The 27,007-nt window shown below is 52.4% G+C and overlaps 2 protein-coding genes and 1 long non-coding RNA gene across 4 annotated transcripts in view; 1 reads left to right on the plus strand and 2 right to left on the minus strand.

Moving 5' to 3' along the window:
- MEGF8 (multiple EGF like domains 8) overlaps nt 1–24,496 on the plus strand; it is a 58,957-nt gene extending 34,461 nt beyond the window's left edge. Inside the window, exons 26-43 of one of the 2 annotated variants that reach the window (XM_083626680.1) lie at nt 503–717; nt 1,358–1,468; nt 2,252–2,370; nt 2,459–2,663; nt 3,141–3,312; nt 3,615–3,778; nt 5,717–5,861; nt 6,828–7,062; nt 8,072–8,201; nt 9,648–9,858; nt 11,162–11,376; nt 11,528–11,735; nt 12,513–12,675; nt 13,857–14,049; nt 14,772–14,942; nt 16,373–16,503; nt 17,585–17,717; nt 18,979–24,496. In XM_083626680.1, the coding sequence (XP_083482806.1) occupies nt 503–717; nt 1,358–1,468; nt 2,252–2,370; nt 2,459–2,663; nt 3,141–3,312; nt 3,615–3,778; nt 5,717–5,861; nt 6,828–7,062; nt 8,072–8,201; nt 9,648–9,858; nt 11,162–11,376; nt 11,528–11,735; nt 12,513–12,675; nt 13,857–14,049; nt 14,772–14,942; nt 16,373–16,503; nt 17,585–17,717; nt 18,979–20,175 (4,118 nt within the window). In that variant the 3' untranslated portion in view covers nt 20,176–24,496. The remainder of the gene's footprint in view (nt 1–502; nt 718–1,357; nt 1,469–2,251; nt 2,371–2,458; nt 2,664–3,140; nt 3,313–3,614; nt 3,779–5,716; nt 5,862–6,827; nt 7,063–8,071; nt 8,202–9,647; nt 9,859–11,161; nt 11,377–11,527; nt 11,736–12,512; nt 12,676–13,856; nt 14,050–14,771; nt 14,943–16,372; nt 16,504–17,584; nt 17,718–18,978) is intronic. The other variant, XM_083626681.1, reaches the window with a different exon arrangement.
- LOC310769252 overlaps nt 16,527–27,007 on the minus strand; it is a 105,474-nt gene continuing 94,993 nt past the window's right edge. Inside the window, exon 2 of the long non-coding RNA XR_014551576.1 lies at nt 16,527–16,806. This is a non-coding gene — a long non-coding RNA (uncharacterized lncRNA). The remainder of the gene's footprint in view (nt 16,807–27,007) is intronic.
- Nucleotides 21,301–23,065, minus strand: LOC310769111 (cornifelin-like). Its single transcript, XM_083628223.1, has 3 exons — nt 22,935–23,065; nt 22,475–22,611; nt 21,301–21,790 (listed from the first exon to the last, which is right to left on the minus strand). Exons 1-3 carry the CDS (start codon nt 23,050–23,052, stop codon nt 21,698–21,700), a joined length of 348 nt encoding a protein of 115 aa, XP_083484349.1. The 5' UTR covers nt 23,053–23,065; the 3' UTR covers nt 21,301–21,697.

The raw sequence follows: 27,007 nt of genomic DNA on the forward strand, positions 1-27,007 counted from the left end.
TCCGTGCGCTCTGGTTTCCATCACGGTGTTCCGTTGCACCAGAAGCGGTTTAGTCATGCTGGCCACATGACGCGGAAAGCTGTCTGTGGACAAACGCCGGCTCCCTTGGCCTGAAAGCGAGATGAGCACTGCAACCCCCTAGTCGCCTTTGACTGGACTTAACCGTCTAGGAGTCCTTTACCTTTACCTTTTTGCCTAGACTCGTGGTGCTGATAACGTTGCAGGTTCAATCTCTGTACGGGACAACTGCATGTTCCTGCATACAGGCTAGATCAGCGGCTCTCAACCTGTGGGTCCCCAGATGTTGTTGGACTACAACTGCCATTGTCCCTGAGCTCAGGCCTTACTAGCTAAGGGTGATGGGACTTGTAGTTCGACAGCATCTGGGGACCCACAGGTTGAGAAAGGCTGGGCTAGATGACCTTTGGGGTCCCTTCCAGCTCGGCAGTTCCACGATCTAGGAATGCTGCTCCTCCGATTCTCTCCCTCCCTGTACTTGCAGGTCTTCTGGTCATCTACTACGAGGCCAACTCCACCGAGGCTTCGGGCTTCAACGCTACCTACACGGTGCACCGCTGCCGCCCCAGCTGCCACCGCAACCAGGAGTGCCAGGAGGGGAGCTGCATCTGCAGAAATGGCTACACGGGGCCCAGCTGCCAGTTTCAGATCTGCCCGGGCAACTGCAGCGCTCATGTGGGGCAGGGGGTTTGCAACAGGGTGAGCCCCGGGGGTTTGGTTTGTGTGTGTGCATGAAGGGCAGGAATATTTCAGAAAGGTCCAGGGACAAGGGTGGCCTCAATGGCAAAGGGGAAAGGCAGTTGGTTTCTGCCCAGGGAGTTTAGGAGCTGACATGGTTGCCCAGTCAAAAAGCATTCACAAGCTAGGAAGGCATTAAGTTCCAGGCCTGGTCTGCAGTGATACAGGTATGTCCAAAGGGCCTTGCACGACAGCATGACAAAAGCAGTGCTTGGATACAGGTAGGGTTGGCTGCATTCTGCTGAGCAGAATGGCTGCAGGGTGGGTAACTGAACATAGGTGAGGTGGTCTTGAGTCTACACCTTAGGAAAAAGCAGGCAAGCAGACTATGGGTAGAAGTGCAGGAATCATATATAGTTGCTCATCGACATATGAAAATCTCCAGAAAGTACAGGAGTTACCTGGGTACTTTGTTTGTGAGAGCCATTGCAAGTTGCCTCCCATGAGCCTCAGGTGGTTTGACGGTGGCCTTTGAGTATTGTGATGGCAGTGCAGAGCCAGTTCCAGTTTCCAAAATTTGTGTGCGTCCTCCTGTGGGTCTCATTGTCTTCCCACCCTTCTTTGTCTCTCTGCCTACCCCGCCCCCCCATCTCTTCCCTAGAGCCTGGGTCTGTGTGTTTGCAGCGATCGGTTTGCCGGCAAAGATTGTTCCATCCCTCTAGATGCTGGCAAGATCATTTGGGAAACCTTGATCGACACCCAGCTGACAGCTGTAAGTGAACTCCCACATCCCTTGAAGGCTCCCTCTGACATTAGCTTTTCGGTTCATTTTCTCTGTCATCCGGCCTGGGGCCTCTTTGAGCCATGAGAATGGGTAATTTATCACTGAGAGCATACTGCATTAAATTAAAAAAAAATATTCTTGCTGCTCTGAGCAATGTCACTCTTTAAAATAGCTGTGCTTTGGGCTTGTTACACACTCAGGGCATCTAATCAGTTTGTCCTCTATCTGAGGAAGAGGGCAACTGACATGATCAAGGATCTGGAAACCGAGCCTTATGAGGAACGGTTGAAGGAGCTGGGTTTGTTTAGCCTGGTAAAGAGGAGAGGGAGAGGAGATATGATTGCCATCTTCAAATATCTCAAGGGCTGTCACATGGAAGAGGGAACAAGCTTGCTTTCTCCTGCTCTGGAGGGTAGGACTCAAACCAATGGCTTCAAGTTACAACAAGAGGTCTTCTGACGAAACATCAGGAAGAACTTTCTGACTGTAAGAGTCGTTTGACAGTGGAACGGTCTCCCTCGGAAGGTTGTGGGCTCTCCTTCCTTGGAGGTTTTTAAGGAGAGGTTGGATGGCCATCTGCCATGGATGCTTTAGCTGAGATTCCTGTATTGCAGGGAGTTGGACTAGATGACCCCTGGGGTCCCTCCAGCTCTACAAGTCTGAGATTCTACGCACTCAGGGTCTCTGAGGCAGCCTGACTGGCCACTAAGTGGGCATAGATGCAGAAAGACCCAGCACTATAATCTAACCCTCACCTGTGCATTTTCCAAGGACACAGCCAGCCGGTTTCTTCACCGCCTGGGCCACACCATGGTGGAGGGGCCGGACACCACGCTTTGGATGTTTGGGGGCATGTCACTGCGAGAGGGGATGCTGGGCAACGTGTACAGGTAAGAGACCCTCCCCTCCCCAGGCTTATTCCAATGGGCCGCCCCTGCCTTTCCCATCCTGGCCATAGAGGGTGCTGTCTCTCCGCAGATACTCCATTGCCGAGCGCCGCTGGACCCAGATGCTGGCAGGGACGGAGGACAGAGGCCCAGGGCCCAACCCTCGGTACTTTCACGCGGCCGCCTACATCCCCTCCTGCAAGGCGATGTATGTGCTTGGTGGACTGACGACCGACGGGGTGGCCAACGACTTCTGGCTGCTCAACCTCACCACTTTGCAATGGAGGCTCGTGCAGGTAACCCCCCTCATTTAGACTTCGAGCGGTTGGCAGGTCCCTGTTAACTGGATCAGGCCAGTCCACTTCCAACAGCAGGCAACCAGATGCTTCCAGGACACTCCCAAGCTGGGCGTGTACCTTCTCCTGATCCGAAACTGTGGGTGTTGCCAGCAGATTATTACATGACCGATTGAGGAATGAGGAGAGCACCTGAGTACGGGAGGTCTCAGGGCAAAGGCCTGGGGTTAATGCACAAAGCATATGCTCCTCTGTTTCCACAATGCACCCTACTGGTTTCTTCTCGGCCATCCCATGGTGGAGGGGAAGGAATGCATTTTAGCCTATAAATGGCCCCCTCACATTCCACCAGTGTTGCTGCAGATAAATCCACATTGGTGGAAAGAGGAAGGAACGCTGTGCCCCACACCCTGTGCCCTTCTCTTTCATACGCCCTGGATCCTGACAGGTTCCCTGTTCCCTTCCCGACTTCTCCAGGACCCTCTCATCCCAGCCATGGCCGGTCACACACTCACGGCTCGCCGTGGCTCTTCCCTGCTCCTGATCGGCGGCTACTCCCCTGAGAACGGCTTCAACAAGAAACTGCTGGAATATAACGTCGTGTCGGAGAGCTGGCGTGCCGGGAGCCAGGCTGGAACGCCCCCTACAGGTAGGGGATCCTTTCGACCCACTATGGGGCCCGGGGGATAACTAGGTGGTTACAGAGCCAAAAAATGCTCCTCTTGAGAATGCAAGGTTGCCTTGATTGGAGACAGTCGCCTCTTCTGAAAACCTCTAAGAGAGGGAATCCCAGAAATCCTTCGCGCCACAGTTGCAAGGTGTGCAGGCTGGGAAACGTTACAAATGTCCCACGGTGCCTGACTCTGTATTTCTACTAGTGAGATCAAACACAGACCCTGCCCCCCAGTCCCACCCAGCAAACAAAACACCTGGTATTGAATTACTTTTCAGGTCTGTACGGACACTCGGCTGTGTACCACGAGGGCACGGATGCCATCTATGTCTTTGGCGGCCATCGCTTCCACGTGGAGATGGTTTCTGCTTCCCCTGAGCTCTACAGCCTTTATTATCCCAACCTGACCTGGAGCTTGCTGGCTCCGTCTCAGGGGCCAAAGGTGAGATGCTGCCAAGGCAGAAATGTAACAGTTGCGGCCAGGGTGCTGTTAAGTACTAGCCTCCCCAAAAAGACACAGGGCTTCTGGTATGGAGAAACCACCAGAGAGTTTCCCAGTGTGAAAATTCTCCCCATCTTTGGTGCCGCTATTGCACAGCCCTGAGGCCCAGAATGAATTATGAGGTCTGTTTAGCACTGTCCGTGAGATTCCTGCATCGGGAAGATGACCCCCTTGGTCCCTTCCAGCTCTACAAGTCCATGTGTGGCAGGGAAATGTAGGATAGCGTAAGCAAGAAAAGATTCATTTTCAAAGACAGAACGGGTTGAGGGAATGAGAAAATGGTGTGTGTGTATGCATGGTGTGTGTGTGCCTGCACCTGTGTCATGTGTGCCCTTTTTTGCATATACATGCCAGGAGAGGCGAGATCACGTAGAACGTAGGCAAGCTCAGTGCAAGAAGTTTGGGTGTTTGAGGTAGACAATCCCAATGACTCTGCTGCTTCACACAAAGCACAATTAAGCAGGAAGTTTAAATATGTGTCATGGAGATCGGAAGATAGGAATCTAGGAAGCTGCCGCCTTATGCAGAATTAGAGCTATCCAGTTCAGTACTGTCTACACTGACTGGCAGTAGATCTCAGTAGATTTCTGGCAGAGGTCTTTCCAAATCCTATCTGAAGTTGGTCCAGGACTGAGCCTGGGATCTTCAGCGTGAAAAGTAAATCTTATGCCTCCGATCTACTGCCCTTACTGAATGATTTCATGGCCAGGATCTCCCCCCGCCCTCTGATATGGGAGGAGGAGCCAGCTCCCTTGAGCGAAACCTTTCCACAGAACAATGTATGGCATGCTTAGCCTTGTCATCTCCTGGGTGTGAGTCAGCCCGATAAGGAGGTCAGCTGAAGCCTTATATCACTCTCGGCAATTTGTCTTCCCTTTCCTGCGGAAGATTTCATTGTTCCTTCCGAGTGAGTTATCTGCTGTCTCGTATAGGTTGGCCATGATGAGCATGTGATCCTGCAAACACTTGACAGAGCCATCATTTCCCCAGGGAGGGTGCTTTGCCTCCTTGCAATTCCAGCGATGGCGCAATTTAACATTTTTTCCCTTTCCCTCCTTCCCTTGCGCTTACTGTGGGATGGGAGTCCAAACCCACCCACCCCAGCTCTTTCTTGCATTAACCACAAGGGTTTTGTTTTTGGGGTGGGGAGGATATTGGGGTCCTAAGCCGTGAAGAGCTTTAAAGGTCAAAACCAGTGCTATTCCTTTGGATGGTCAGTGCAGGCAGCCAGTATATTTGGAACAGAATTGTTATAATTATAATAATAATTTATTATTTATACCCCGCCCATCTGGCTGAGTTTCCCCAGCCACTCTGGGCGACTTCCACTGAATATTAAAAACAATAAAGCATCAGAGATTAAAAACTTCCCTAAACAGGGCCGCCTTCAGTTGTCTTTTAAAAGTAAAATAGTTGTTTATTGCCTTGACATCTGATGGGAGGGCGTTCCACAGGGCGGGTGCCACTACTGAGAAGGCCCTCTGCCTGGTTCCCTGTAACCTCACTTCTCGCAGCGAGAGAATTGCCAGAAGACCCTCGGAGCTGGACCTCAGTGTCCGGGCAGAACAATGGGGGTGGAGACGCTTCTTTAGGTATACTGGATCGGGGCCATTTAGGGCTTTAAAGGTCAGCACCAACACTTTGAATTGTGCTCGGAAACGTACTGGGAGCCAATGAAGACTATATATTGTCTGTACTGGAGAGCCAGAGCTTAGCCATCTCTGTCTTTCGGGTGAGCGTAGAATCCGGTGGGAAGAATGTCTTGAGAAGGGGCCCCGTGGAGTATGAGGCTCATATTGGGGGGAATTGTGATATGCTATTACTAAACGGCTCTTTCCTGTCTTTCCTCAATCCCTTGTTCCCTACTACCCTCACCAGCCGCTGGCTCACTTCTTCCATGTCGCAGCAGTACTGAAGGACACCATGGTGGTGATCGGAGGGCGCACAGAACGCGAGAATTTCACCAACCACCTTTTCTTCTACCAGCTAAACTGCAACACTTGGATCCTACCCAACAGCACAGGTCAGGGCTGGGATGGATTTTTTTGTAAGATCGGAGGTATAGGATTTGACATCAGCCTGTGGCCCAACGACCTGAGCTTCCTTACAAATAATACTCCCTGGTCCCTATTTGACATGCAGAATAAATGATGCAAGTCATTTGAATTTGCAACAAAACAATACCTTACCGGTTCAGAATTTGAGTCGATTGCCACAGATCCCTGGGGCTTCAAGTCCTCCATGTTTGTACATGTGATAAAGGAGAGCGGGTGAGCCTCCCACAATGTGGACTGACCGACTGTAGACATGTGCCCACTTGTTATCCATGGTTAGGTAGCGGAGGGCACCCCCTAGGGAGTTCCTGCTGCCTAGTGTGGTTATTTCTCTATCCCTCCATTTCAGCTAGCTGTGCTTAGCCTTACGTTGACACCAGAGTTTTTGCCAAACAAAGCTAGTGCCAAATCCATTTCTGAAGCTGCTTGCACGCTCTCACTTGGCATCAACCATGGTTAGCAGTTCATTGTAGACAGAAAGCTAACCATGGTTAGCTCTGAACTCGAAAAGGGCACCTTTGTGAATGGAGGGCAGAGAGTGTGGCCTGCAAGGTGCTTTCAGTTGTCTAGAAGACTGCCCAGTGTTACGACTGTGCAGGGCCCTTGTAGAAATTATATTCATTTATCTAGTGAAGCGATGGGGAACCTCTGGCCCTCCGGATGTCAGGAGATTTCAGTTCACATCATTCCTGTCCTCTGGCCAAGCTGGAGGATGAGATCCCCTTCCCATCTGCTGCTTTATAAGTTCCCTCGTGCTTCCTCATCTTCTGTGTTTGCCTTGCAAATTGTTTCCTTCCATACATTTCTGAAATAACACCTTCAGTTGTTCGATTTGGCTGCATAGGTGCATTTATGTGCTTCCAGCTGCTGTCCTTAGCCGTGTGCGTTCTCTCTCCAGTTTTGCTTACCTCTGTGTTTCCTTTTCCCCTCTGCAGCAGAAGCAGTCGTGGGAGAGCCCATCATGGAGTCCATTGCCCATGCCGTGGCCGCTGTCGGAGGACGCATCTACCTCTCTGGGGGCTTCAACGGGGTGGCGCTGGGGCGCATGGTGGCCCTCTCCGTGCCCTCCGACCCTTGCCTCATCTTCAGCAGCCTGGAAGCCTGCAACAGGTCCAATGCCAGCTGCACCTGGTGCCACGCCAGCTGCCTCTCTGCGGATGCTGCCGAGAGGTGTGGAGGGGCAGAGTCTGGGCAAACGGCAAAGATGAGAGTGGCCGGACCGTGACTCTTGTTAGGAAACAGTTGGGGTGGGACTAGGCAAGAGCAGAGAGAAGAACTGGAGGCTGGAGCTGCTTGGGAGGAGCTCATTGGTGGCAGGAGATGCACAAGTAGTCACGGGAGTTAAAATGAGGCATTGCCAAAGGTCCATCAGGTGCCTTCAGGTTATTGTAATGTAGCCATTCTAGGAAGTGCACAATGGTTAGCAAACGGATTTCACATTCGTGCTGCGTAGTTTCATAAAGTTCTATACAGAAGAGACACTGAATCCTCTACCCAAAAAAATCACATTGTACTCCTAGATCCATAATTTCCCATCAAGTACAGACGAGTGCTCCCCTTCCTGTTGCTCCCTTGCTAATTCGTTTTCCAGGTTTTTCAACTTTGCCAAAAACTCTCTGGAGCATAACCGAACCGCCATAGATACACCAAATTCCATAACCAAACTGATTAACTTTTGAATCTCATCTAATAGATGGTTGAATCGTTTATTGGGAACAGCGTACCACCTGTTCTTAATTCTTTCATTGTGAAAATTGCTTTAAGACCCTTAATTTGGTTGTCCTCTTCCATCTTTATTTTCCTCTCATTGTTTCCACGCAAGCCAATTTTGTTTGCTCTCATCCCATAAACTTTTTTTCATCCCTTTCCCCCATTTGTTTAGAGCAGGGACGGGGAGCCTGTAGCTCTCCAGATGTAGTTGACCTCCAGTTCCCATCAGCCCCAGCCAGCAGGTGAGGGATGATGGGAGTTGTAGTCCCCTGGAGGCCTACAGGAAGATGGATGTGGCCTCCTTTAACAATGTGATTCATTGTGCTATCCTCTCATTTAAATCTGGGGGGTGCAGATCATGCATTGAGAAGGTTGAGCAAATAGGGTTGACCCTATAGGTATAGGAGGAGAGTTTGGAAGAGTTTTTTCCCCACTGAGCTTCCTGGTTGCTCTCCTTTCCTTCCCGCAGGCAGGGCTGTTCTGGTGGGACCTCCTGCTTCCCCACCCCAAGGTCCGCAGATGAGTGCCGCCGGCTGAGGACCTGCAGCGAGTGCCTTGCCCAGCACCCTCGTGCCATGGCCCACAGCCTGGGCATTCCAGTGAGTAGCCCCCCGCCCGCCTTCTGGCAGCTGGCCCACTGCCTGGGGAGCACCCTCTTCTTCCTTCCGTGTTGGAGGTTGCAGGGCTTCCAAACTCTGCACTTCTGCCTTCACTTTTCAGGGAGCTCCGGAGGCAGGTGGTGGCCTTCGGCTCACACTGTAGTAGCACGTAATCCCCACCTCTCCAGTTCCCGACGCTCCCCGAATTGGGTGCAGGGGAATGATAGGGAAGTGCGGAATTCGAAGCGTGGCCAGGTATTCCAGCATGTCCCAAGGGAGTGGGTTCTGAGAACAGGGAGGGGGAAATGGCAAAAAGGACCGAGGACATAATTGGGGTTCAAGATGACCCTAACAGATTGGAGAACTAGGCCCAAAATGAACTTCAGTAGGGACAAATGGGAGGTTCTGCTCTTAGGCAGCAAGAACCAGCTGCATGAATATAGAATGGGGGACACCTGGCTTACTAACAGTACATGCGAAAAGGATCTAGGCGTCTTGGTGGACCACAAGATGAACATGAGTCAACGGTATGATGCAGCAGGGAAAAAGGGCTAATGCTCTTCTAGGCTGCATCTCCAGAAGTATAGTGTCCAGATCAAGGGAAGTAACAGCACCACTCCATTCTGCCTTGGTCAGACCACACGTGGAGTACTGTGTCCAGTTCTGGGTACCACAATTTAAGATGGATATTGAAAAGCTGGAACGTGTGCAGAGGAGGGCGACCAAGATGATCAAGGGTCTGGAAACCAAAGCCTTATGAGGAACGGTTGTAGGAATTGGGTATGTGTAGCATGGGAAAGAGGAGAATGAGAGGAGATAGGATAGCCATCTTCAGACATCTAAAGGGCTGCCACTTGGAGGATGGAGCAAACTTGTTTTCTTCTGCTCTGGAGGCTACGGCCCAAACCAATGAAAGGAGATTTTGACCAAACATCAGGAAGCCCTTTCTAACAGTAAGAGCTGTTCAGAAGTGGAACGGACTCCCTCGGCAGGTGGTGAACTATCCTTTCTTGGAGGTTTTTAGCCACCTGCTGTGTATGATCTAGTTGAGATTCCTGCATTGCTGGGGGTTCGACTCGGTGACACTCAGTGTCCCTTCCAACTCTACAATTCTATGATGGAAAGTGATCTGATTGCAACCCCTAATTTCCACCTGCAAATCAGCATCAATGCTACTCAGAGCACACCGAGCGCCAGAAAGGTTACAGTGCCAGTTTATTTATTAAAACATTTGCATATTGCTGCCTTACTTTAAAAAACCAAAGTGGTTTATGACAGCCATACAATCAAAACCATATGAAAATGTAAATTTGTGAAATAGGCTTATATAAGCCAAGGGGTTGTACAGGGTTGGGGCTTGAAGCATTGTCGCCAGCCTTTGGTTTGTAGTGACTGTGCCCCAGTCGGGGAGGCTTTGACCTTGTTTTCTGACCCACCCCCCCGCAGGCCTTACCCCAGTGCAAGTGGTGCACCAACTGCCCCGAGGGCGCCTGCATCGGCAGCACCGGCAGCTGCACCTCGGAGAACGACTGCCGCATTAACCAGCGCGAGATCTTTGTCGCCAGCAACTGTTCGGAGATCTCGTGCGAGGCCTCGGACTGCGCCAAGTGCACGGCTTCTGGGAAGTGCATGTGGACGCGGCAGTTCAAGCGCACAGGTGAGGGGCAAGAGGTGGGGGCCGGTGGGGGCGGGGAGGGAACCGTTGGTGGGCCATGCAGGCAGAGGGAGAAAGAGCCGCAGGGAAGGGGCAGCACAGGAGTGCAAGGGGGAGGCAAATGGGGATTTTGTGGCTGGAAGCCCCAGGAGGGGAGACTGCTCTTGGGCACGGGACCTGCCTGAGGGTTTGCCAGGGGCCTCTGGTTGGCCACTGTGAGAACGGGGTTCTGGATTAGGAGGCCCAATGGCCTGATCTTATGTTATTGGGTTCTTCAGGACAGAACACCACACTAAGTCAGATATTGGTCAGACAGCCACTAATAATAATAATAATAATAATAATAATAATAATTTTTATTTATACCCCACCCTCCCAGCCAAGGCCGGGCTCAGGGCAGCTAACAAGCAATAATAAAAACAAGTTGAATGAATGCAACTTAAAACAAGATTAAAATACAACATTAAAATATTGAAACATTAAAATATTAAAATGCAGCCTCATCACAGGAGGAGAAAGGAAAAAGAAAGAGGGGGAAGAAATCAAATTGGCTCGAAGCCAAAGGCCAGGCGGAACAACTCTGTCTTACAGGCCCTGCGGAAAGAAATCAGATCCCACAGGGCCCTGGTCTCATAAGGCAGAGTGTTCCACCAGGCCGGAGCCAGTGTTGAAAAGGCCCTGGCTCTGGTTGAGGCTAATCTAAATTCCTTAGGGCCCAGGACCACTAGGGTGTTGCTATTTATGGACCTTAAGGTCCTCCGTGGGGCATACCAGGAGAGGCGGTCCCGTAGCTACAAGGATCCTAGGCCGTAGCGAATCAAAGGCAGATTTAGGGGAGCGGTTCAGTCGCAGAGGTTCAAGGACGCTGGGATTATGACATGGAATGGAAGGTGAGAGGCGAGGGGCATGCCAAATTTGAGACCCCAAGATCTGCCACTGGTGGAATGAAGGGTGAACAGAAGCGTTTGGGGGGAGCTGATGAAAAGAGCAAGATTAATTGGCAGTTGCTTGACTTGTGAGGAGATCCCGAGACAAAGAGATCCAAGCAGCTTCCCTGACAGCAGCATGTTGTACACTTCACCATGGCTTTCTCCTGCCCCAGCTGCATGGAGCTCTTCTTTGTTTCTGTGGGGGGCTGTGCACGCGTCCCACGAGTCAGGCCCCTGGGTGCTTAAATGGCCCTTGGGAATCATCCGAGAAACAGCTGACGCTCCTCCTGGTATGTGAGGAAAAGGAAGAGGTGTTTCGGACACCACAAAGGCCACCATCTCTGACTCTTCTCCTCCTTCTCCCGCTTCTGGCCCAGGGGAGACAAGGCGTATCCTGAGCGTGCAGCCCACCTACGACTGGACCTGCTTCAGCCACTCTCTCCTCAACGTGTCCCCCATGCCGGTGGAGTCGTCGCCTCCTCTGGCCTGCCCCACGCCGTGCCACAACCACAGCACCTGTGGGGAGTGCCTGAGCTCCAAGGGGGCCGACGGGGGCTGGCAGCAGTGTGTCTGGAGTGTCAGCTTGCAGCAGGTAATCCCTGGAGGGAGCAGGCGAGCTTGTGATTGCAGAAATTCTGCTAAATTCCTCTGCATCATTTATTCACGGTGCAGGATTTCGATTGGGAAAAGTGTGCCCACGTGAGCTCTAACAGGCACCCTCTTCCGCCCCTGTCTCCCTGCAGTGCATGAGCCCCACGTACCTGCCCATGCGCTGCGCGGCCGGGATGTGCGGCCGAGTGCTGAGCGGGGCCGAGAGCTGCACCCCGTCCTGCTCCCGTTTCCAGCAGTGCGCCCTCTGCATCCAGCAGCCCCGGTGCGGCTGGTGCGGCCTCCGCGGCGAGAACGGCAAAGGCCGGTGCATGGAGGGAGGAAGGAGCGGTCCTCACCACGGTACGTACCAAGCAAAACCGGGTGGGGTGGGGGGGGTCAATGGCACCTTCTCAGGGAGGAGTGTGGAAAGCAGCACGGGACAAGGCATGGAAAGTGGCGGCCCAGCAGTAATGCTCACAAATCCTTGTTGCAAACAAGGTATTTCTCCCTAGAGGTTTGGAGGGTGGCAACATGAGAACGGGGCCTTCTCTGCAGTGGCTCCCTGTCTGGAATGCTCTCCCCAGGGAAGTTTGCCTGGCGCCTTCATTCTACATCTGTAGGCACCAGGCCAAAACGTTCCTTTTTAACCAGGGCTTTGGTTGATCCGATTTACATCCCTGTTCAGGGAAGTTTTTAATGACTGATGTTTTAATGTATTTTTAATTTTGTTGGAAGCCGCCCAGAGTGGCCAGATGGGTGTTGTGTTGTTATTGTTATTATTATTATTATTATTATGCCATTTTAAAATGTGTTATTTTGTGGGGGGGGCTATTGGGTTGTTTTTGTTTTTATTAGGTATTTTGTGATTTTATATCTTGATTTTATTCTGTGAACTGCCCTGAGACCCCCAGGTATAGGGTGATTAATAATAATACTAATAGTAATTGGGTTTATCAGAAATACTTCCTTTTATTTGTGGTCTGGGGAAGCCCTTTGCCCAGGATTAAGTGGTTGCTCCTGGAGAGCCTGATACAAGCCGGTTGCGAGGTGCAGCCCAGAAGAGCTTGAGGGCACCAGGTTGGGGGCCGCTGCTCTTCAGGATTGCCCGCAGCTCCTGTCCCTCTCGCCTCCCTGCAGGACTGGTCGAGTCGTGTGGCCTGAAAGCAGACTGGGCCTTCATGGCCTGCCCTCCCGAGAACGAGTGCCTGAACGGGCACCACGACTGCAACGAGACCCAGAACTGCAACGACCTGCCCCAGGGCTACAAGTGCACCTGCAAGAATGGCTACACGCTGGACAAGTGAGTGCCGTGGGAGGGGGGCGGAGATGAAGCAGGGAACTGTAAGCCTGTGCTCTCGGCGGTAGCTGCCTCAGCTTCACTAAGAACCATTGCATTTCAGACAACTGAGCTGCGAAATCCCTTCTATCTATCCTGGTCTCTTTAGATACTGCGCACGAACTGGCTGCTTTTCTCCATTGATGGAGGGTGGTATTTGCCGCAGCTTCACTCTCCCAAACTGAGGGAAACCCTTGTCCCTTCAGCACCCCTTCCTCCTCCAGGGTAAACCCACGTAGGTTATGTCTGTACATCACAGCAGACTGTTGCCGATGGCGTGCTGAGAATGCAGAGATCCTTGCTTCGCTCTCCTCCCTGCATAAGCAACAAAGCAAGCACAATCTCTGCTTCCTGTTAAGCCTGAGCTAGAGTGCTTATGGTTTGTTTTGCCCAAGCAAACCAAGATGTGAAGCTAAGGATTTTCCCTCTCAGAACCTCAACTTTGGGTCCCCAGCTGTGGTTGGACTACAACTCCCATCATTCCTAGCCAGCCTGGCCAGAGCTCAGGGATGATGGGAGTTGTGGTTTGAGCACATCTGGGGACTCAGGGCTGAGAAAGGCTTCTCAAGGCTATCAACATCCTATAAACTCTGGGTAGGCAAACTAAGGCCCAGGGGGGCCAGATCCTGCCCAATGGCCTTCTAAATCTGGCCTGCAGACGGTCCGGGAATCAGCGTGTTTTTACATTACTAGAATGTGCCCTTTTATTTAAAATGCGTTTCTGGGTTATTTGTGGGGCATAGGAATTCGTTCATTCCCTCCCCAAAAAAATACAGTCCGGCCCCCTACAAGGTCTGAGGGACAGTGGACCGGCCCCCAGCTGAAAATGTTTGCTGACCCCTGCTATAAACTCACAGGTTCTTGTTGGGTGGGTTTTAAAAAATCTCTTTAATTTAAAAATCCTTTTAATATAATTCTGCGTACCTATGTCTCCCACTCCCTTAATTTTTTGTGGCTGTCTTTCACTTCCATACCGATGCACAGTAAACCACTCAAGTTTGCTATTAGGCGGAGCAATTACTAGCCACTCTTCTTAGCCGGGCAACACCAATGTGTGGGGAAACCTTTTCGGAATTTCCACCGGGGGTGGGGATCGCACACGCTGTGTACCAATTGTTCTGCGCCTCCTCCTTTCTCCCTTGCAGCGTGACGGGGCTGTGCAAGCCGGTGTGTGAGCAGGGCTGCGTGAACGGGACCTGCGTGGAGCCCAACGCCTGCCAGTGCCACTTTGGCTACGTGGGGCAGAACTGCTCCGTGGAGTGCCAGTGCAACAAGCACAGCAACTGCCAGGGGGTGGAAGCCCAGGACCAGTGTTTGCAGTGCTTCAACAACACCATGGTGAGGGCAGCGGGCGGCTGAGAGGGTATGAGGGGCGCAGGGAGAGGGCAGGAGCTGGGGGTGCAAGCAGAGGCCAGTTGGAAGAGAAGACCTGCAGCTGGGTTCACACTGGGCTGTGATGGGAGAGCATCTGCCCTGAATACAGAAGCACCCAGGTTCAATCTCCAGCAACATCTGCAGGCAGAGCTGGGAGACACTTCCTACCTGACACCCTGGGGAGCTGTTGTCAGTCAGTGTAGACAAGGCTGAGTTAGGTGGACCAATGGTCGGACTCAGTAGAAAGCAGCCTGGGGTGCTGCTGCCAGTCAGTGTAGACAAGACTAGTTAGGTGGACCAATGATCAGACTCAATAGAAAGCAGCCTGGGGCGCTGCTGCCAGCCAGTGTGGACAAAACTAGTTAGGTGGACCAATGGTCAGACTCAATAGAAAGCAGCCTGGGATGCTGCTGCCAGCCAGTGTAGACAAGACTAGTTAGGTGGACCAATGGTCGGACTCAGTAGAAAGCCAGCCTGGAGAGCTGCTGCCAGCCAGTGTAGACAAGACGAGTTAGATGGACCAGTGGTCGGACTCAGTAGAAAGCAGCTTCCCAAATCCCCGTGCTGCTGTGTTCTTGCACGGACTTGCCTCCCTCTAAAGGCCTCCCGGGAGGCCGAAAAGGCAAACCGTCGCTCGCTGTGCGTGCCCGCGCCCAACTCTGCCCCCTTGCCTCTTTTCCCCTCAGGGGCAGCACTGTGAAAAATGCCAGCCGCTCTTTGTGGGGTCGGCGCTGAGCGGCGGCTCCTGTCGCCCCTGCAACACTTTCTGCCGGGGAAACAGCAACGTCTGCATCACGCGGGAGGAGTACGAGAGAGCCCGCCGGGATCCTGCCCGCTTCCCGCTGGAGCCGGCCTTGGTGAGTGCCAGCGGTGGGTGGCGGGGGAGCCGGGCCTGGCTTGCCGGGACAACTGCTAGCGGCTCTTTTGGTGGAAGGAGACCTGCCAGGTCAAAAGGGTGGCATCCATATTCTTCAGAGAATCCAATGCATGTTGGCACCTTCGTTGTGTGCCATCGTGTGTAGAACTCCTGTGCTTACTGCATCATAGCCACACCTTTGAACAGGTACTTGCCTGAGTGGTGCATGCTCTGGTTATCTCCTGCTTGGACTACTGCAATGTGCTCTGTGTGGGGCTACCTTTGAAGGTGACCCGGAAACTACAACTAATCCAGAATGGGGCCGCTAGACTGGTGACTGGGAGCCGAGACCATATAACATCGGTCTTGAAAGACCTACATTGGCTCCCAGTATGTTTCCGAGCACAATTCAAAGTGTTGGTGCTGACCTTTAAAGCCCTAAATGGCCTCGGTCCTGTATACCTGAAGGAGCGTCTCCACCCCCATCGTTCTGCCCGGACACTGAGGTCCAGCTCCGAGGGCCTTCTGGTGGTTACCTCCCTGCGAGAAGCCAAGTTACAGGGAACCAGGCAGAGGGCCTTCTCGGTAGTGGCACCTGCCCTGTGGAACTCCCTCCCATCAGATGTCAAAGAGAAAAACAACCACCAGCCTTTTAGAAGACATCTGAAGGCAGCCCTGTTTAGGGAAGCTTTTAATGTTTAATAGACTATTGTATTTTAATTTTCTTTTGGAAGCCTCCCAGAGTGGCTGGGGCATAGATAATAAATTATTATTATTATTACTTTTTTGGGTCACTCCTCTGTGTACCTGTAAAATAGACGAATGAGCACTTGTCGCTAGTGCCGGCATACTCATGGGGTGCTTTTCAACTAAGTTGCTCAGCACAGACCTGCTAAAATTAATGGGCCCAATTTAGCCATGCTCATTTATTCCAATGAGGCTCCCCTAAGTAAAACATAGTTTTAACTGTTGCATTTCTATCCCTCCTTTTCTCCTAGGAGCTCGAGGTGACATACGGGGTTTTCTTCTTCCCTGTTTTATCCTCATAGCAACCCTGTGAGGTAGTTCAGTGCCACGCCACGCTGTGCGCTTTTCTCTGCATGAGAAATAAATCGCCTTTCTTGAGAAAAGGCAGTGATTTAAGGCTCCTTGCCTCCCTCAAAATACATGTTTCCCAGCTGCATTTTGAAGCTGGCCTTCGCGCCCACGAATACACGAAACACTTGCTGCTGGGTCTAATGGAAACGCAGCAGCGTTGCAAGTCTTGGGCAGGTTACGTGAAGCCCGATTCCACTATAACCAGCTGCCTTTCAGAGAGAGAAAATGGGTTTGTGTCACGACAGGATCAGAGGATTGTGAGCCTAGTCTGCTGCCAGGGGAAAATGCACGAGTGGGAAGTCACATTTCGCTCGTCTCCCTGCCTCCCCGCAGATCCCCAAATGGGTGGCAGAAGGGCCAGCTGAGGACGCCGCCGTGTGCGTGAACTGTCAGAACAACAGCTTTGGGGAGAAATGCGAGAGCTGCCTGCACGGCTACTTCCTGCTGGAGGGAAAGTGCACCAAGTAAGGAGCCGGGAGGCCAAGGCTGAGTCTCGTTCTTATTTATTTTTTTAAAAACCAAACGTATGCTGCGTTCTAGGGCAAAACCTATCCCAGGGCTTCTTCCCATCATATGCGGTATCAATGAAACCACATTAACAAACCGAAACAACATGACGCTACAACGGCCGCAGTAAAAACAACAGAGAACGCCATATATTGAAAGCACTTAGAAGCAGGTTTCCCACAGTATCTGGTTGGCCGGGATCCTGGACTCAGATGTGCCACTGGCTGGATCCTATCAGGACCGTTCTTATACAGTGGTACCTCGGGTTACATACGCTTCAGGTTACAGACGCTTCAGGTTACAGACGCTTCAGGTTACAGACTCCGCTAACCCAGAAATGTTACCTTGGGTTAAGAACTTTGCTTCAGGATGAGAACAGAAATCGCGTAGCTGGAGGCCCCATTAGCTAAAGTGGTGCTTCACGTTAAGAACAGTTTCAGGTTAAGAGCGGACCTCTGGAACAAATTAAGTACGTAACCAGAGGTACCACTGTAGTCTTATGTTCAGGGTCCATTTAAAAACCAGCGGAATTGGGAATGGGTGGGCCATGCATATACCTTATTTTTCACTCTATAAGACACACCCAACCATAAGACGCACCTAGTTTTTAGAGGAGGAAAACAAGAAAAGAAATATTCTGAATCAAATGTTGTTGAAGAGGCTTTGTGCGGCTATCCCTAAGCCAGAACAGCAAGAGGGATTGCTGCAAGCAATCCCTCTTGCTGTTCTGGCTTCAGCGAAAGCTGCGCAGCCTGCATTCGCTCCGTAAGACGCACACACATTTTCCCTTACTTTTTAGGAGGGAAAAAGTGTGTCTTATAGAGCGAAAAATACGGTATCTCCCTAGGGGCAGTAACGCTTCTGAATACTGGTTTCTGGAAGTCACAGGCGGGGAGAGGGCTCTTGTGGTTGGGGGCTTTCAATAGGCATCTGGCCGGCCATTGTGAGATCAGGATGCTGGACTGGGTGGGCCGTTGCCCTGTTCCAGGAGGGTTCTTCTCATGCTCTTGTGTCTCCCCGTGACCCCTCTCCTCCCAGGTGCCAGTGCAACGGCCACGCTGACTCGTGCAACGAGCTGGATGGGACCGGCTGCCCCTGCCAGAACAACACGGAGACGGGAGGCTGCCAGAACAGTGCCCAGTCAGACAAAAAGGACTGCTATAAGCAACAGGTGAGGGGCGGGGCTGCGGCCGCAGGAGGCAGGTCCTTGGCAGGGATGAAAGAAGCTTACGGAATAAGGCACAGTCCATCCGGAAGTTCTCCCCCACAATCCCCACTGTGATAACTGGGAGCCGTGCAAGATCATTTATGGGGCAGGAGACAGAATCATTTCTCTCCCAAGCACAGTATCTCCAGGCAGAGGTGTACCTAGGCCCCCTTGCCCTCAGCTGGGAGAGATCATGTAGCAGAAACGGAAAAAGTTTGCTTTTTGTCACCTTTCGTGCTCTGCCGGTGACTTCCTCTGCAGCCATCAGGGTTTGGTCTGCTCTGCTCTGCTCTGCCTCCCCTCCTCTTCCTCCCTTCCTCTGCTTGCTGCTTTCCCCTCTGGCTCCTCCCTCCCTCCCTTTTTCCTCCTCCAGCTCTTCTCACCTGCTTTCTTCATCTTCCCTCCAAACCCTACTGGGCTCTCCACACATACTCCTAATAGTGCCATTGGCCAACTGGGGCTGCTGTGATTGCCCACACCAGCAACCACATTCCTCTGCCAAGGCACCTAGGGGAGCTTTCATATCTTGCCCAGCCATGCAGAGCAGCGGAGGAGCAGCCCGGGGAGTGCATAGTTGGGCAGGCAGAGTGGGGAGGGGCAATTTTTGTGCCCCCCTGGGCCTGTGTCCTTGGCAGCAGCCAACCCCTAGGTACATCCCTGTCTCCAGGCCATGCAGAAGAACTTCCAGGCAAACAAAGATTTGTGAGCACAGCACATAATTAACCCATGGAGCTCCTTGCCACGTGATTTTGTGTTGGGCTGTGATTGCATAAACCTACGTAGCCTCTAGATAGTGACCTGCCGTGATAGCCAGAACATCATTCTCTTTTCATAAATCACATACCTCTGCTAGGAGATAAAAAGAGTGTAGGTGACATCCTTTTTGACACCCCCTCTGTGGCATTTGGACGACTGATTTTGGCAGGAAGACCAATAGGGACCGTTTTGTGTTGTAAATCTGTGCAGGGACAGCAACAGCGCACAATGTGGTGGTTATGGGCCATTTCTAAGACCTGCAGAACACCTTGTGCCACCCTTCGACTGGGAGAAGCAAAGTGAATTTAGCAAAGTGGTGAAGATTTTGGAATAAGAAGCAACAGTGCAGAATCATTTCATTTGACCCCTTTCACAGAGTGAAGAATTTGGGTAGGATGGGCATGAGACTGCTCGCGTGACCCCCCAGTCCCACTAAACTGACCTGCTTTTCCCCCCTTGTCCCTAACAGTGCGCCAAGTGCCGCGAGTTTTTCCACGGCAACCCGGTGGGCGGCCACCAGTGCTACCGGCTGATCATCGTGGACCAAGAGAGCTGCTTTGACCCGACGTCGCAGCTCAACTGCTTCCACGAGCCCAACATCAAGAACCTGCTGCTCGGCCGCTCTGTCTTCTTCGGCGTCCAGCCCAAATTCACCAACGTGGACATCCGCATCACCATCGACGTGACCTTTGGTGGGGTGGACGTCTACATCTCCACCTCCTACGAGATGTTTGTGGTGGACGTGGACTGGGCCACGGGCTTCCACTCGGTGCGCGTCGTGCCGCCAGGGGAAGAAGCGGGCGGGCGCAGCGGCCTCGGCAACGGGAGCCAGCCCTCTCCGGCCGTGCGAGAGGCGCGGACCCACGGGCTCATCACCTACATCACCGTGCGGGAGCAGCAAGCGGTGCTGGTCGTGCGAGCCGTCCGAGACCGAGTGGTCATCACCTACCCGCACGAGATCCACGCCCTGAAATCCAGCCGTTTCTACGTCATCTTGCTGGGCATTGGGGGCACCAGCCCCAACGTCACCGAGTCCCAGGGGCTGCTCTTCTTCCGCCAAGACCAGGCCCACATCGACCTCTTCGTCTTTTTCTCCGTCTTCTTCTCCTGCTTCTTCCTCTTCCTCTCCGTCTGCGTCCTGCTCTGGAAGGTCAAGCAGTTCCTGGACCTGCGGCACGAGCAGCGGCGCCACCTGCAGGAGATGACCAAGATGGCCAGCCGGCCTTTCGCTAAAGTGACCATCTATTTCGAGCCAGATGCGCTGGGAGCTGCGGCTGAGCTGGTCTTCCTCCCCGCGCGGCCCCACAAGCACCCGGCGCTGACCGCTGCCCAGCCCAGCCGGCTGAAGCCGTACCACGAGGTACCCTACCCTGTGGCCCACTTCCGACGCTCTGAGCCCTTCCTCTCCCACCTGATGGGCTACTCCTACTCCAGCTTCCGGGTGGGACCCATCACCCTGGAGCCAACGGACGACGGGATGGCCGGGGTGGCCACGGTCCTCTTCCAGCTGCCCGGAGGACTGCAGGCCCCCAACCGTGCCTGCCTGGGCTCTGCCCTCGTCACCCTGCGCCACAATCTCCAGGACTACTGCAGCAGCAGCCACGGAGTCAGCAGCTCCCGCAAAGGACTCCTCAGCCACGAGAACCTCACGAGCATGTCCCTCTGAGCCGACGGGGGAGCCCTGCCGGGCTTCGGAAGGGATGGGACTTGTTGCCTGCGTCGCCTGCTCAGCAGCCCTTCTTCACCTCGGAGAGGCGGCCGAGAAGGGGTGCGCAGGAGAAGCGCCTTTGCGCATGGAAGGCAAGGGAAGCATCTCCCATTATCATGTCATGGAACACAGACCTTGCCACCAGAGGGCGCCGCTGTACTCCTGCAGCTCCAAAGTGTTGGTGTGGGGAGGGAGGGGGCCTCTCTAGCGCAGGCTCCCTCTCAGTCTTCCTTGCGCAGCTGCCCAGGAGGGAATGGGCAGCAAGTGGCCGCCAGCCCAACTTTTCTTTTGCATTAAAAGTCAGGGACAGGTGTGTCGGAAGGAAACTCCATGTGTTTGTTTGCAGAGGGGATTTGACATCCCCTCTCTTGATTTTTCTCAGTGTTCTTTTCCTTTTTTGTGTGTTTTAACCCCTTCCCTCCCACCTACTTTTGTTACAGTCCTTTGGCAACCACTGCCTGCCCCCACCCCCACTGCACACAGACACCAAAAGCCCTCCAAAGGTCTTAGAGTTTCCCTGACACTGTTTCCTTCCTTGGCAAAATAGCCGAGCTGGAGGTAGTTTTTTGGAGTCAACACAATCAAGTGCTGAATGGGCCATTGCCAAACCTGGTGCCATCTGGATGTTGTTGGACTACAACTCCCATAAGCCCACACACCAGATTGCCAAAGAGACGGCTTACGTATGTATTGTACAACTTCAGACTGGGGGGGGGGAGTTGGGGTTCGGGTTTGAGAAACACTCGCTGCACCTACGACACTAGGGCACCAGGGAGAAGGGCTTGTGGCAAGCCTTTCTGCATGTGTCACATGGCTTCAAATGGCACAGCCTAGGAAAAGCTTTAGCCCCTCGATTCCTGCACTGCAGGGGGTTGGACTAGATGACCCTTGGGGTCCCTTCCAACTCTACAGTTCTGTGACTGAAGTCAACTGGCCCTTCTGTTTTGCTCAGCATTTTGAGAACCGCAGCTTCGCTTCCCAGGGATGTTTCATCAGTTCTGAGTCAACTGCCTTTTGTGTGTCCAGCTCCTGGACCCAACCCCTGGAAGCTGAAGAATCGAGATGTTTTGCTGCCAAATCGATTGCAGGAGGAGAGCTGTATTCCCCCCCCCTTATTTATTTACAACGCCAGCAACTTCCTATGTGCACATAGTGTAATATTAACAGGGGAGAGAGGGTGATGTGGCTCTTCCCCCCCCCACACTGGAGAAGCAGGTTGTGACTGTCCTTAGTGAAGCAGCACCCGAAGTCCAGTAAGAGGCACAAGCCACGACAGTCCAAAGCTTGCAGTTCTCCTATGCCTGCGCTTCATCAGTCGGCTGGAAACCAACTTGGCAGCGCTTTGCAACTCAGCTTCAAAGCTTCCCTGAGTGGTTCGGTTCAGTTCATTCCAGGCACCTGAGCCCCACAGCACCCCCAACGCAGTAGGGGACGGGGCTGACCAGCAAGGGGGTTCCAGAGTGTCCAGCTCAGGATGAGGCTAACAACATGGGCTCTTCAGCTCTCGTGCCATCTGGCACAGAGCGCAGGGGCAGCAGAAGCAGAAGGCGCACCAATCGCAGCACACACAGCCCTGTGGAAGAGGGGAGGACCATCAGTCGGGGAAAGCCTTGTCTTCGCTCCTGCCTCCAAGCACCTCCCCACTGCCCCAGATTAAACACCGAACATAGCCTGTGTAGATTGCCTGCTTTAAACCCAGTCTAACAGCCATTCCATCTTTGGTTCCGTGGAGGGGTTTTCGGCAGAATTCTCGGCACCTTCCTCAAACCAGTTCCCACCAATAACAGGGACGGCATGGTGGGAACTATCTCCTGATAGGATGTGCTCTCAAGATGAGGCCCCCTGGATCTGCCTAGCAGCCTGCGTCTCCCTCAAACTCTGTCCTCTGGCCAAACTGCACCAATCCAGCAACCTCTCCCTTTTCTCCACATTGGACTTTTGTATGTCGCGGTCAAGAGGAAGAGCTGCGAGCTTCCGTCTGACCAGTAGCAAGAGCTCATTCCTTGACACTACCAGACGATGGGCTGCAGCCCGACAAAGATAGTGGGCTGCTGCAACAGCTGCTGCGGTGGGATAGAGCTCTGGTGTCCATTGTGCGAAAGCTGCAGAGCTCAGTGCATTTGCTCCCAGCCTGCCTGCCTGCACCTCCCTCCTTCACCCTGGCTATAACTCCCGTGTGCCAGCCAGAGAGCTTGCTTTTGCACCTCCTGGCAATCACCTGCTGGAACTTTCCCAGAAGTCCCCCCAGTGATGGTACCTTGATGCGCAGCTGTTCTCGCAGGCCCGTCCGCATGGCCACAAGAGCCCCCGGCAGGAAGGGGACGCAGAAGCACTCGCCGTACTGCGTGGCCACCTTGCACATGAGGCAGGGAAGGCAGAAGATCCCGCAGAAACCTGGGGGAGGGGGCAGAGAGGGCTTCAATTTGACATGGAGATTGCCAGGTTGAGCCCTGGACAGTTTTCTGCAACGCTAACGCTCTGCACTGGACCCTGAAGCCGAGCACCTTTGATCCGAATACCTGTAAATCAGCAAACGGGTACAGAAGAACAGAGCCTCCGTTGGGGAAAGACATGCCTTTGAGGCAGGCTTGAGCCCTGCACCTAAGAGGTGCCAGGCAGCATTAGGGTGGCTTTGCTGCAAGATGGGGAGTGAAGCAGCCGTGCCCAGGACACCCTCCTCCCTGCCCCCAGCATGGTAAGTCCCCAGCAACACTCACATATCGTTTGGTCTGAGCTGCAGTCGGTCAGTCCCGATTTCCAATCCCTGTATGGACACGGGCAGCTGCTGTTGATAGCCGCTGGCTGAGTGACCACAGGGCAAGGCTGGAAAGCCATGAAGGTGAATGGTGCCAGGAAGAAAAGGCACTCCGAGGATCGAAAGGAGGAGGTCGCCCAGCACCCAGCTCGTAAACAGCTTTCAGCTCCCAGTCACAGGGATCCAGTTTTCAGCTACTTTCTCAGTTAGATATCATCCGGGGGGAGCGCTTCCTTTGAATTACCGAGACTCGTGTCTTACGGGGCAGTTTGGAGGAATTTGCAAAGGCTTGCAACTGGAACACAGCACACCTGCGATGATGGGAGGCCGTGGGTGTGAGTCTTGGCACACAGAAGAGAAGGTGGTTGCAGGTTGCACAGAATCCAAAAGCTCATTTTGCTACTCCAAACTGGCGGCAGGGAAAATATTATAATTTCAAAAGGAGGCTGAGCGTGCAACACAGCTGGAGAAGGAAGGTGCGTGGGTGTCAAACCACTGATTCAGAAACGCCTTCAGCTGCACTCAGTGGCCCGGCTTTTAAAGGGAAGGGCGTCCCCAGGTGTGAAATCGCTTGAAAGCCCTGCCCCCAAATGTGCAGTGGCAAGCTGTGCTGTTTGAACAGCGATGAGAAAAGTGCATTCAACGGTCTGCCACATGCCAGCCTTGTAGGTGGCACCAAATTATTCAGGAAGGTAACGTCTGCATAGAACTGTCCAGGAACTCTTCTAAATGGGGTGGCTGGGAAATGGTATGGATGTTGTTCAGCGTAAGTGTGGAGAAGCCCGGGTGGGGGTGAATCCTGACTTGATGTGCATGCCATTGGGGCTCAAGATTGGCTGCAACGTAACCGCTGATGATGGGTTTGTCTTCGGGTGGGGGTGGAACAAGCACTTCTCCAAAAAGCAAACAAGCCAGGCCTCAGGGTGTTCCGTATTGTGCAAGTGCAATAAGCTTTGCACAGGTGCACCAAAGTTCAAAAAGGTTACTTGTGTATTTTGAAGAAGCAATAGCATAGGATGGCGGGGTGGTGGATCATGGGCCTCATTCAGCCCCACCCTGGCAACACCTAAAAACAGCAACACCCCTCGGAAACTGCTCCGCGCCGTTAGCAGCAGCAGTTTTCAGGGATTTAAGGAGGAGCACTGATTTCCAGGGAGTTGGGGACTGTGGCAGCAGACCCCCCCCCCCAGTTCTGCTGCCTCCACGTTATCAAGCATTTCAGCTCAGTAACATGGGAGCGTTTCAGTCGACAGTCATCACAGCGCTTCATGGGATTGTAACAGGCTTGGACTGAACCTGGTGCACTCCAAGAGCTCTCCCCACAAATTGGGTCAAAGCAGTGCGGATCGTTTTCCCCTGCAGAGTTGGCAGCTGCCCCCTCGCTCACGTAGCCGAGCTCACCAAGCAGCCCATCTGCATGCCAGTTGCTTCATCGTTAAGAACGACACGAGCCAATAAGTAAATTATTGACGGATTTGACACATGAGTACATGATGGTTTTTTTCAATAAAATCTTATAAATTATTTGAGCGTCTCTTTATGGCAGGGGGTGTGTTTATCTGTTTTCAAACAATAGGATGACCAGTTTTAATAAAGTAAGACCAGTTTTTATAGTGCGTAGGTCAGGCATAGGCAAACTTGGCCCTCCAGCTGTTTTGGGACCACAACTCGCATGATCGCTAGCTAACAGGACCAGTGGTCAGGGATGATGGGAATTGTAGTCCCAAAACATCTGGAGGGCCACGTTTGCCTATGCCAGGGTAAAAAAAAAGGCGGGGGCACATTATCTACCTGGCCCGGGCCTCTGCCTGGCTCTGCAAGGCTCTGTTCAGGTGGCATTTTCCAATTGCTGCCGACCCATACTTTCTCTCTAAATCCAGATATTCCCTAGTAATACTAGCACATCGGCGAGTATTCTACATGGTATTGTTGGCACCCGTCTTGTCTCTAGAGCTAATGGAGTGTGCCTCTGGAGGGTGAAATCAAACCGCTGCGTTACCAGCACCAAAGTTTTTCCTCCTGATCTTAAAGATCTGGTTTTTTAAACAAACAAACGGGAGGATTAAAGTTTTGTATCATGTTACAGCCCCAATACATCAAGGTGCAGACCCTCTCACGGCTTCATTTCTATATACTACAGTGGTACCTCGGGTTCCAGACGCTTCAGGTTACAGACTCCGCTAACCCAGAAGTAGTACCTCGGGTTAAGAACTTTGCTTCAGGATGAGAACAGAAATTGTGCTCCGGCGGTGTGGCAGCAGCAGGAGCCCCGTTAGCTAAAGTGGTGCTTCAGGTTAAGAACAGTTTCAGGTTAAGAATGGACATCCGGAACGAATTAAGTACTTAAACCGAGGTGCCACTGTACTGGCAAAGTCGGCACCCTGACAAGCCCCAAAGGGATACCAAGGCTTAAAACAGTGAGAAAAAGTCCACACCCAGATTAGTTTTTAATTAACAGCTTCTATGAAGAGGAGTTTGGGTTTGAATTTAAAAGGGCAAAGGGAGCTTCGTTTGCTGGGAAATGAAGCAGTCTTAGATGCTTCGTGAGCCGTCACTCCCGATTTGTTTCCGGGACGGCTTAGCAACATTTCATAAAAGCAAGGGGTTGTCTTGCACCTTCCAGCGTCCGTCCTTTATTGAAACAAAAAGCCCAGTCTTTCGTTGTGCAAGTCCTTCCCATGAGCTCCTAATTTAGCTGCTCAAACTGCCTGCTGCATGGTGAAATCCCACTTGAAACAAGCACCAGTCAGGAAGCAAAGCTGGAACACCCATTATTGGAACAAGAGTCCTTTGATGGTGCATCTACATTTATTAGCCAAGTTGCACAAACTGATAACATAGATAGATGCCTGATTAAATCTTAATTAAACCATTGACTAATAAGGGGTGTTTCACACAAAACAGAATTAATTGTCTTTTTGTTTGTCACCTAAGATAAAGGCATGCGGCAGGGGCAGTGTCCACCTCTGGTGACCTACTTCTGCAAGTGACTTCCACTTGTGCAAATGGTGTGTACAAGAATTCAATAGGGTATAAATATTAGCTTGGCAGAGGAACATAGCTTGACTTTCCTGCTTCACTCTGCAGAGGAGTTCTGTGTAACCTGGAAACGCTCTAGAATTTTAAACACAAGCCGTTTCAAAGGCAATGCCTTACTGGGTCTGTTTCTGCATCAGGCAGAGCAATCCTAAATCCAGGAAGCTGGTGGAACTTAATGCCGGTTTAAAGGTAAAGGGACCCCTGACCATTAGGCCTAGTCGTGACCGACTCTGGGGTTGCAGCGCTCATCTTGCTTTATTGGCCGAGGGAGCCGGTGTACAGCTTCCGGGTCATGTGGCCAGCATGACTAAGCCGCTTCTGGAGAACCAGAGCAGCGCACGGAAACACTGTTTACCTTCCTGCTGGAGTGGTACCTATTTATCTACTTGCACTTTGACGTGTTTTCGAACTGCTAGGTTGGCAGGAGCAGGGACCGAGCAACGGGAGCTCACCCCATCACGGGGATTTGAACTGCCGACCTTCTGATAGGCAAGTCCTAGGCCCTGTGGTTTAAGTTACCCTTACTCCAGATTCCAATCGGGACAAGGCTATACTGCTTACTCGAGTCATCCCAAGCCTGCTGGAGGGAAAACAAGCCTTGAAAGGAGAATTTCACTTATGCCACACTTCTGCGCGGTGTAAGCTGTGCCAGCTTGTCAGTTCCATGACTGAGCTGGAAGGGGTTTGGCATAGCTGTAAATCTCTCCTTGCCCAGTCCTGCCATGCTGCTTTTGGGTAGCAGGCCAGCTTAAGTGGGGATGAGGGAGTTACACTTGCAAGAACTCCAAACTCTCATTCAGGTGGATCCTGCGTTCGGATTACACTATAAGTAGAAAAGCAAGATTCTAGCAGAGTTAAATGCTTAGCATGGGAGGAGTCGCTCTGGAGTTACTGCTGCAAAACCAACAGAGAGTCTTGCAGACCAAAATGTAATTCTGGCAGCTTTTCACTCCACAAAAAAAAGCTTAATGAAACTGCTAATCCCAAAGGCGCTAC

This window comes from Podarcis filfolensis, assembly GCF_964270895.1.
Source record: "Podarcis filfolensis genome assembly, chromosome: 8".
Classification (NCBI taxonomy): Eukaryota; Metazoa; Chordata; class Lepidosauria; order Squamata; family Lacertidae; genus Podarcis; species Podarcis filfolensis.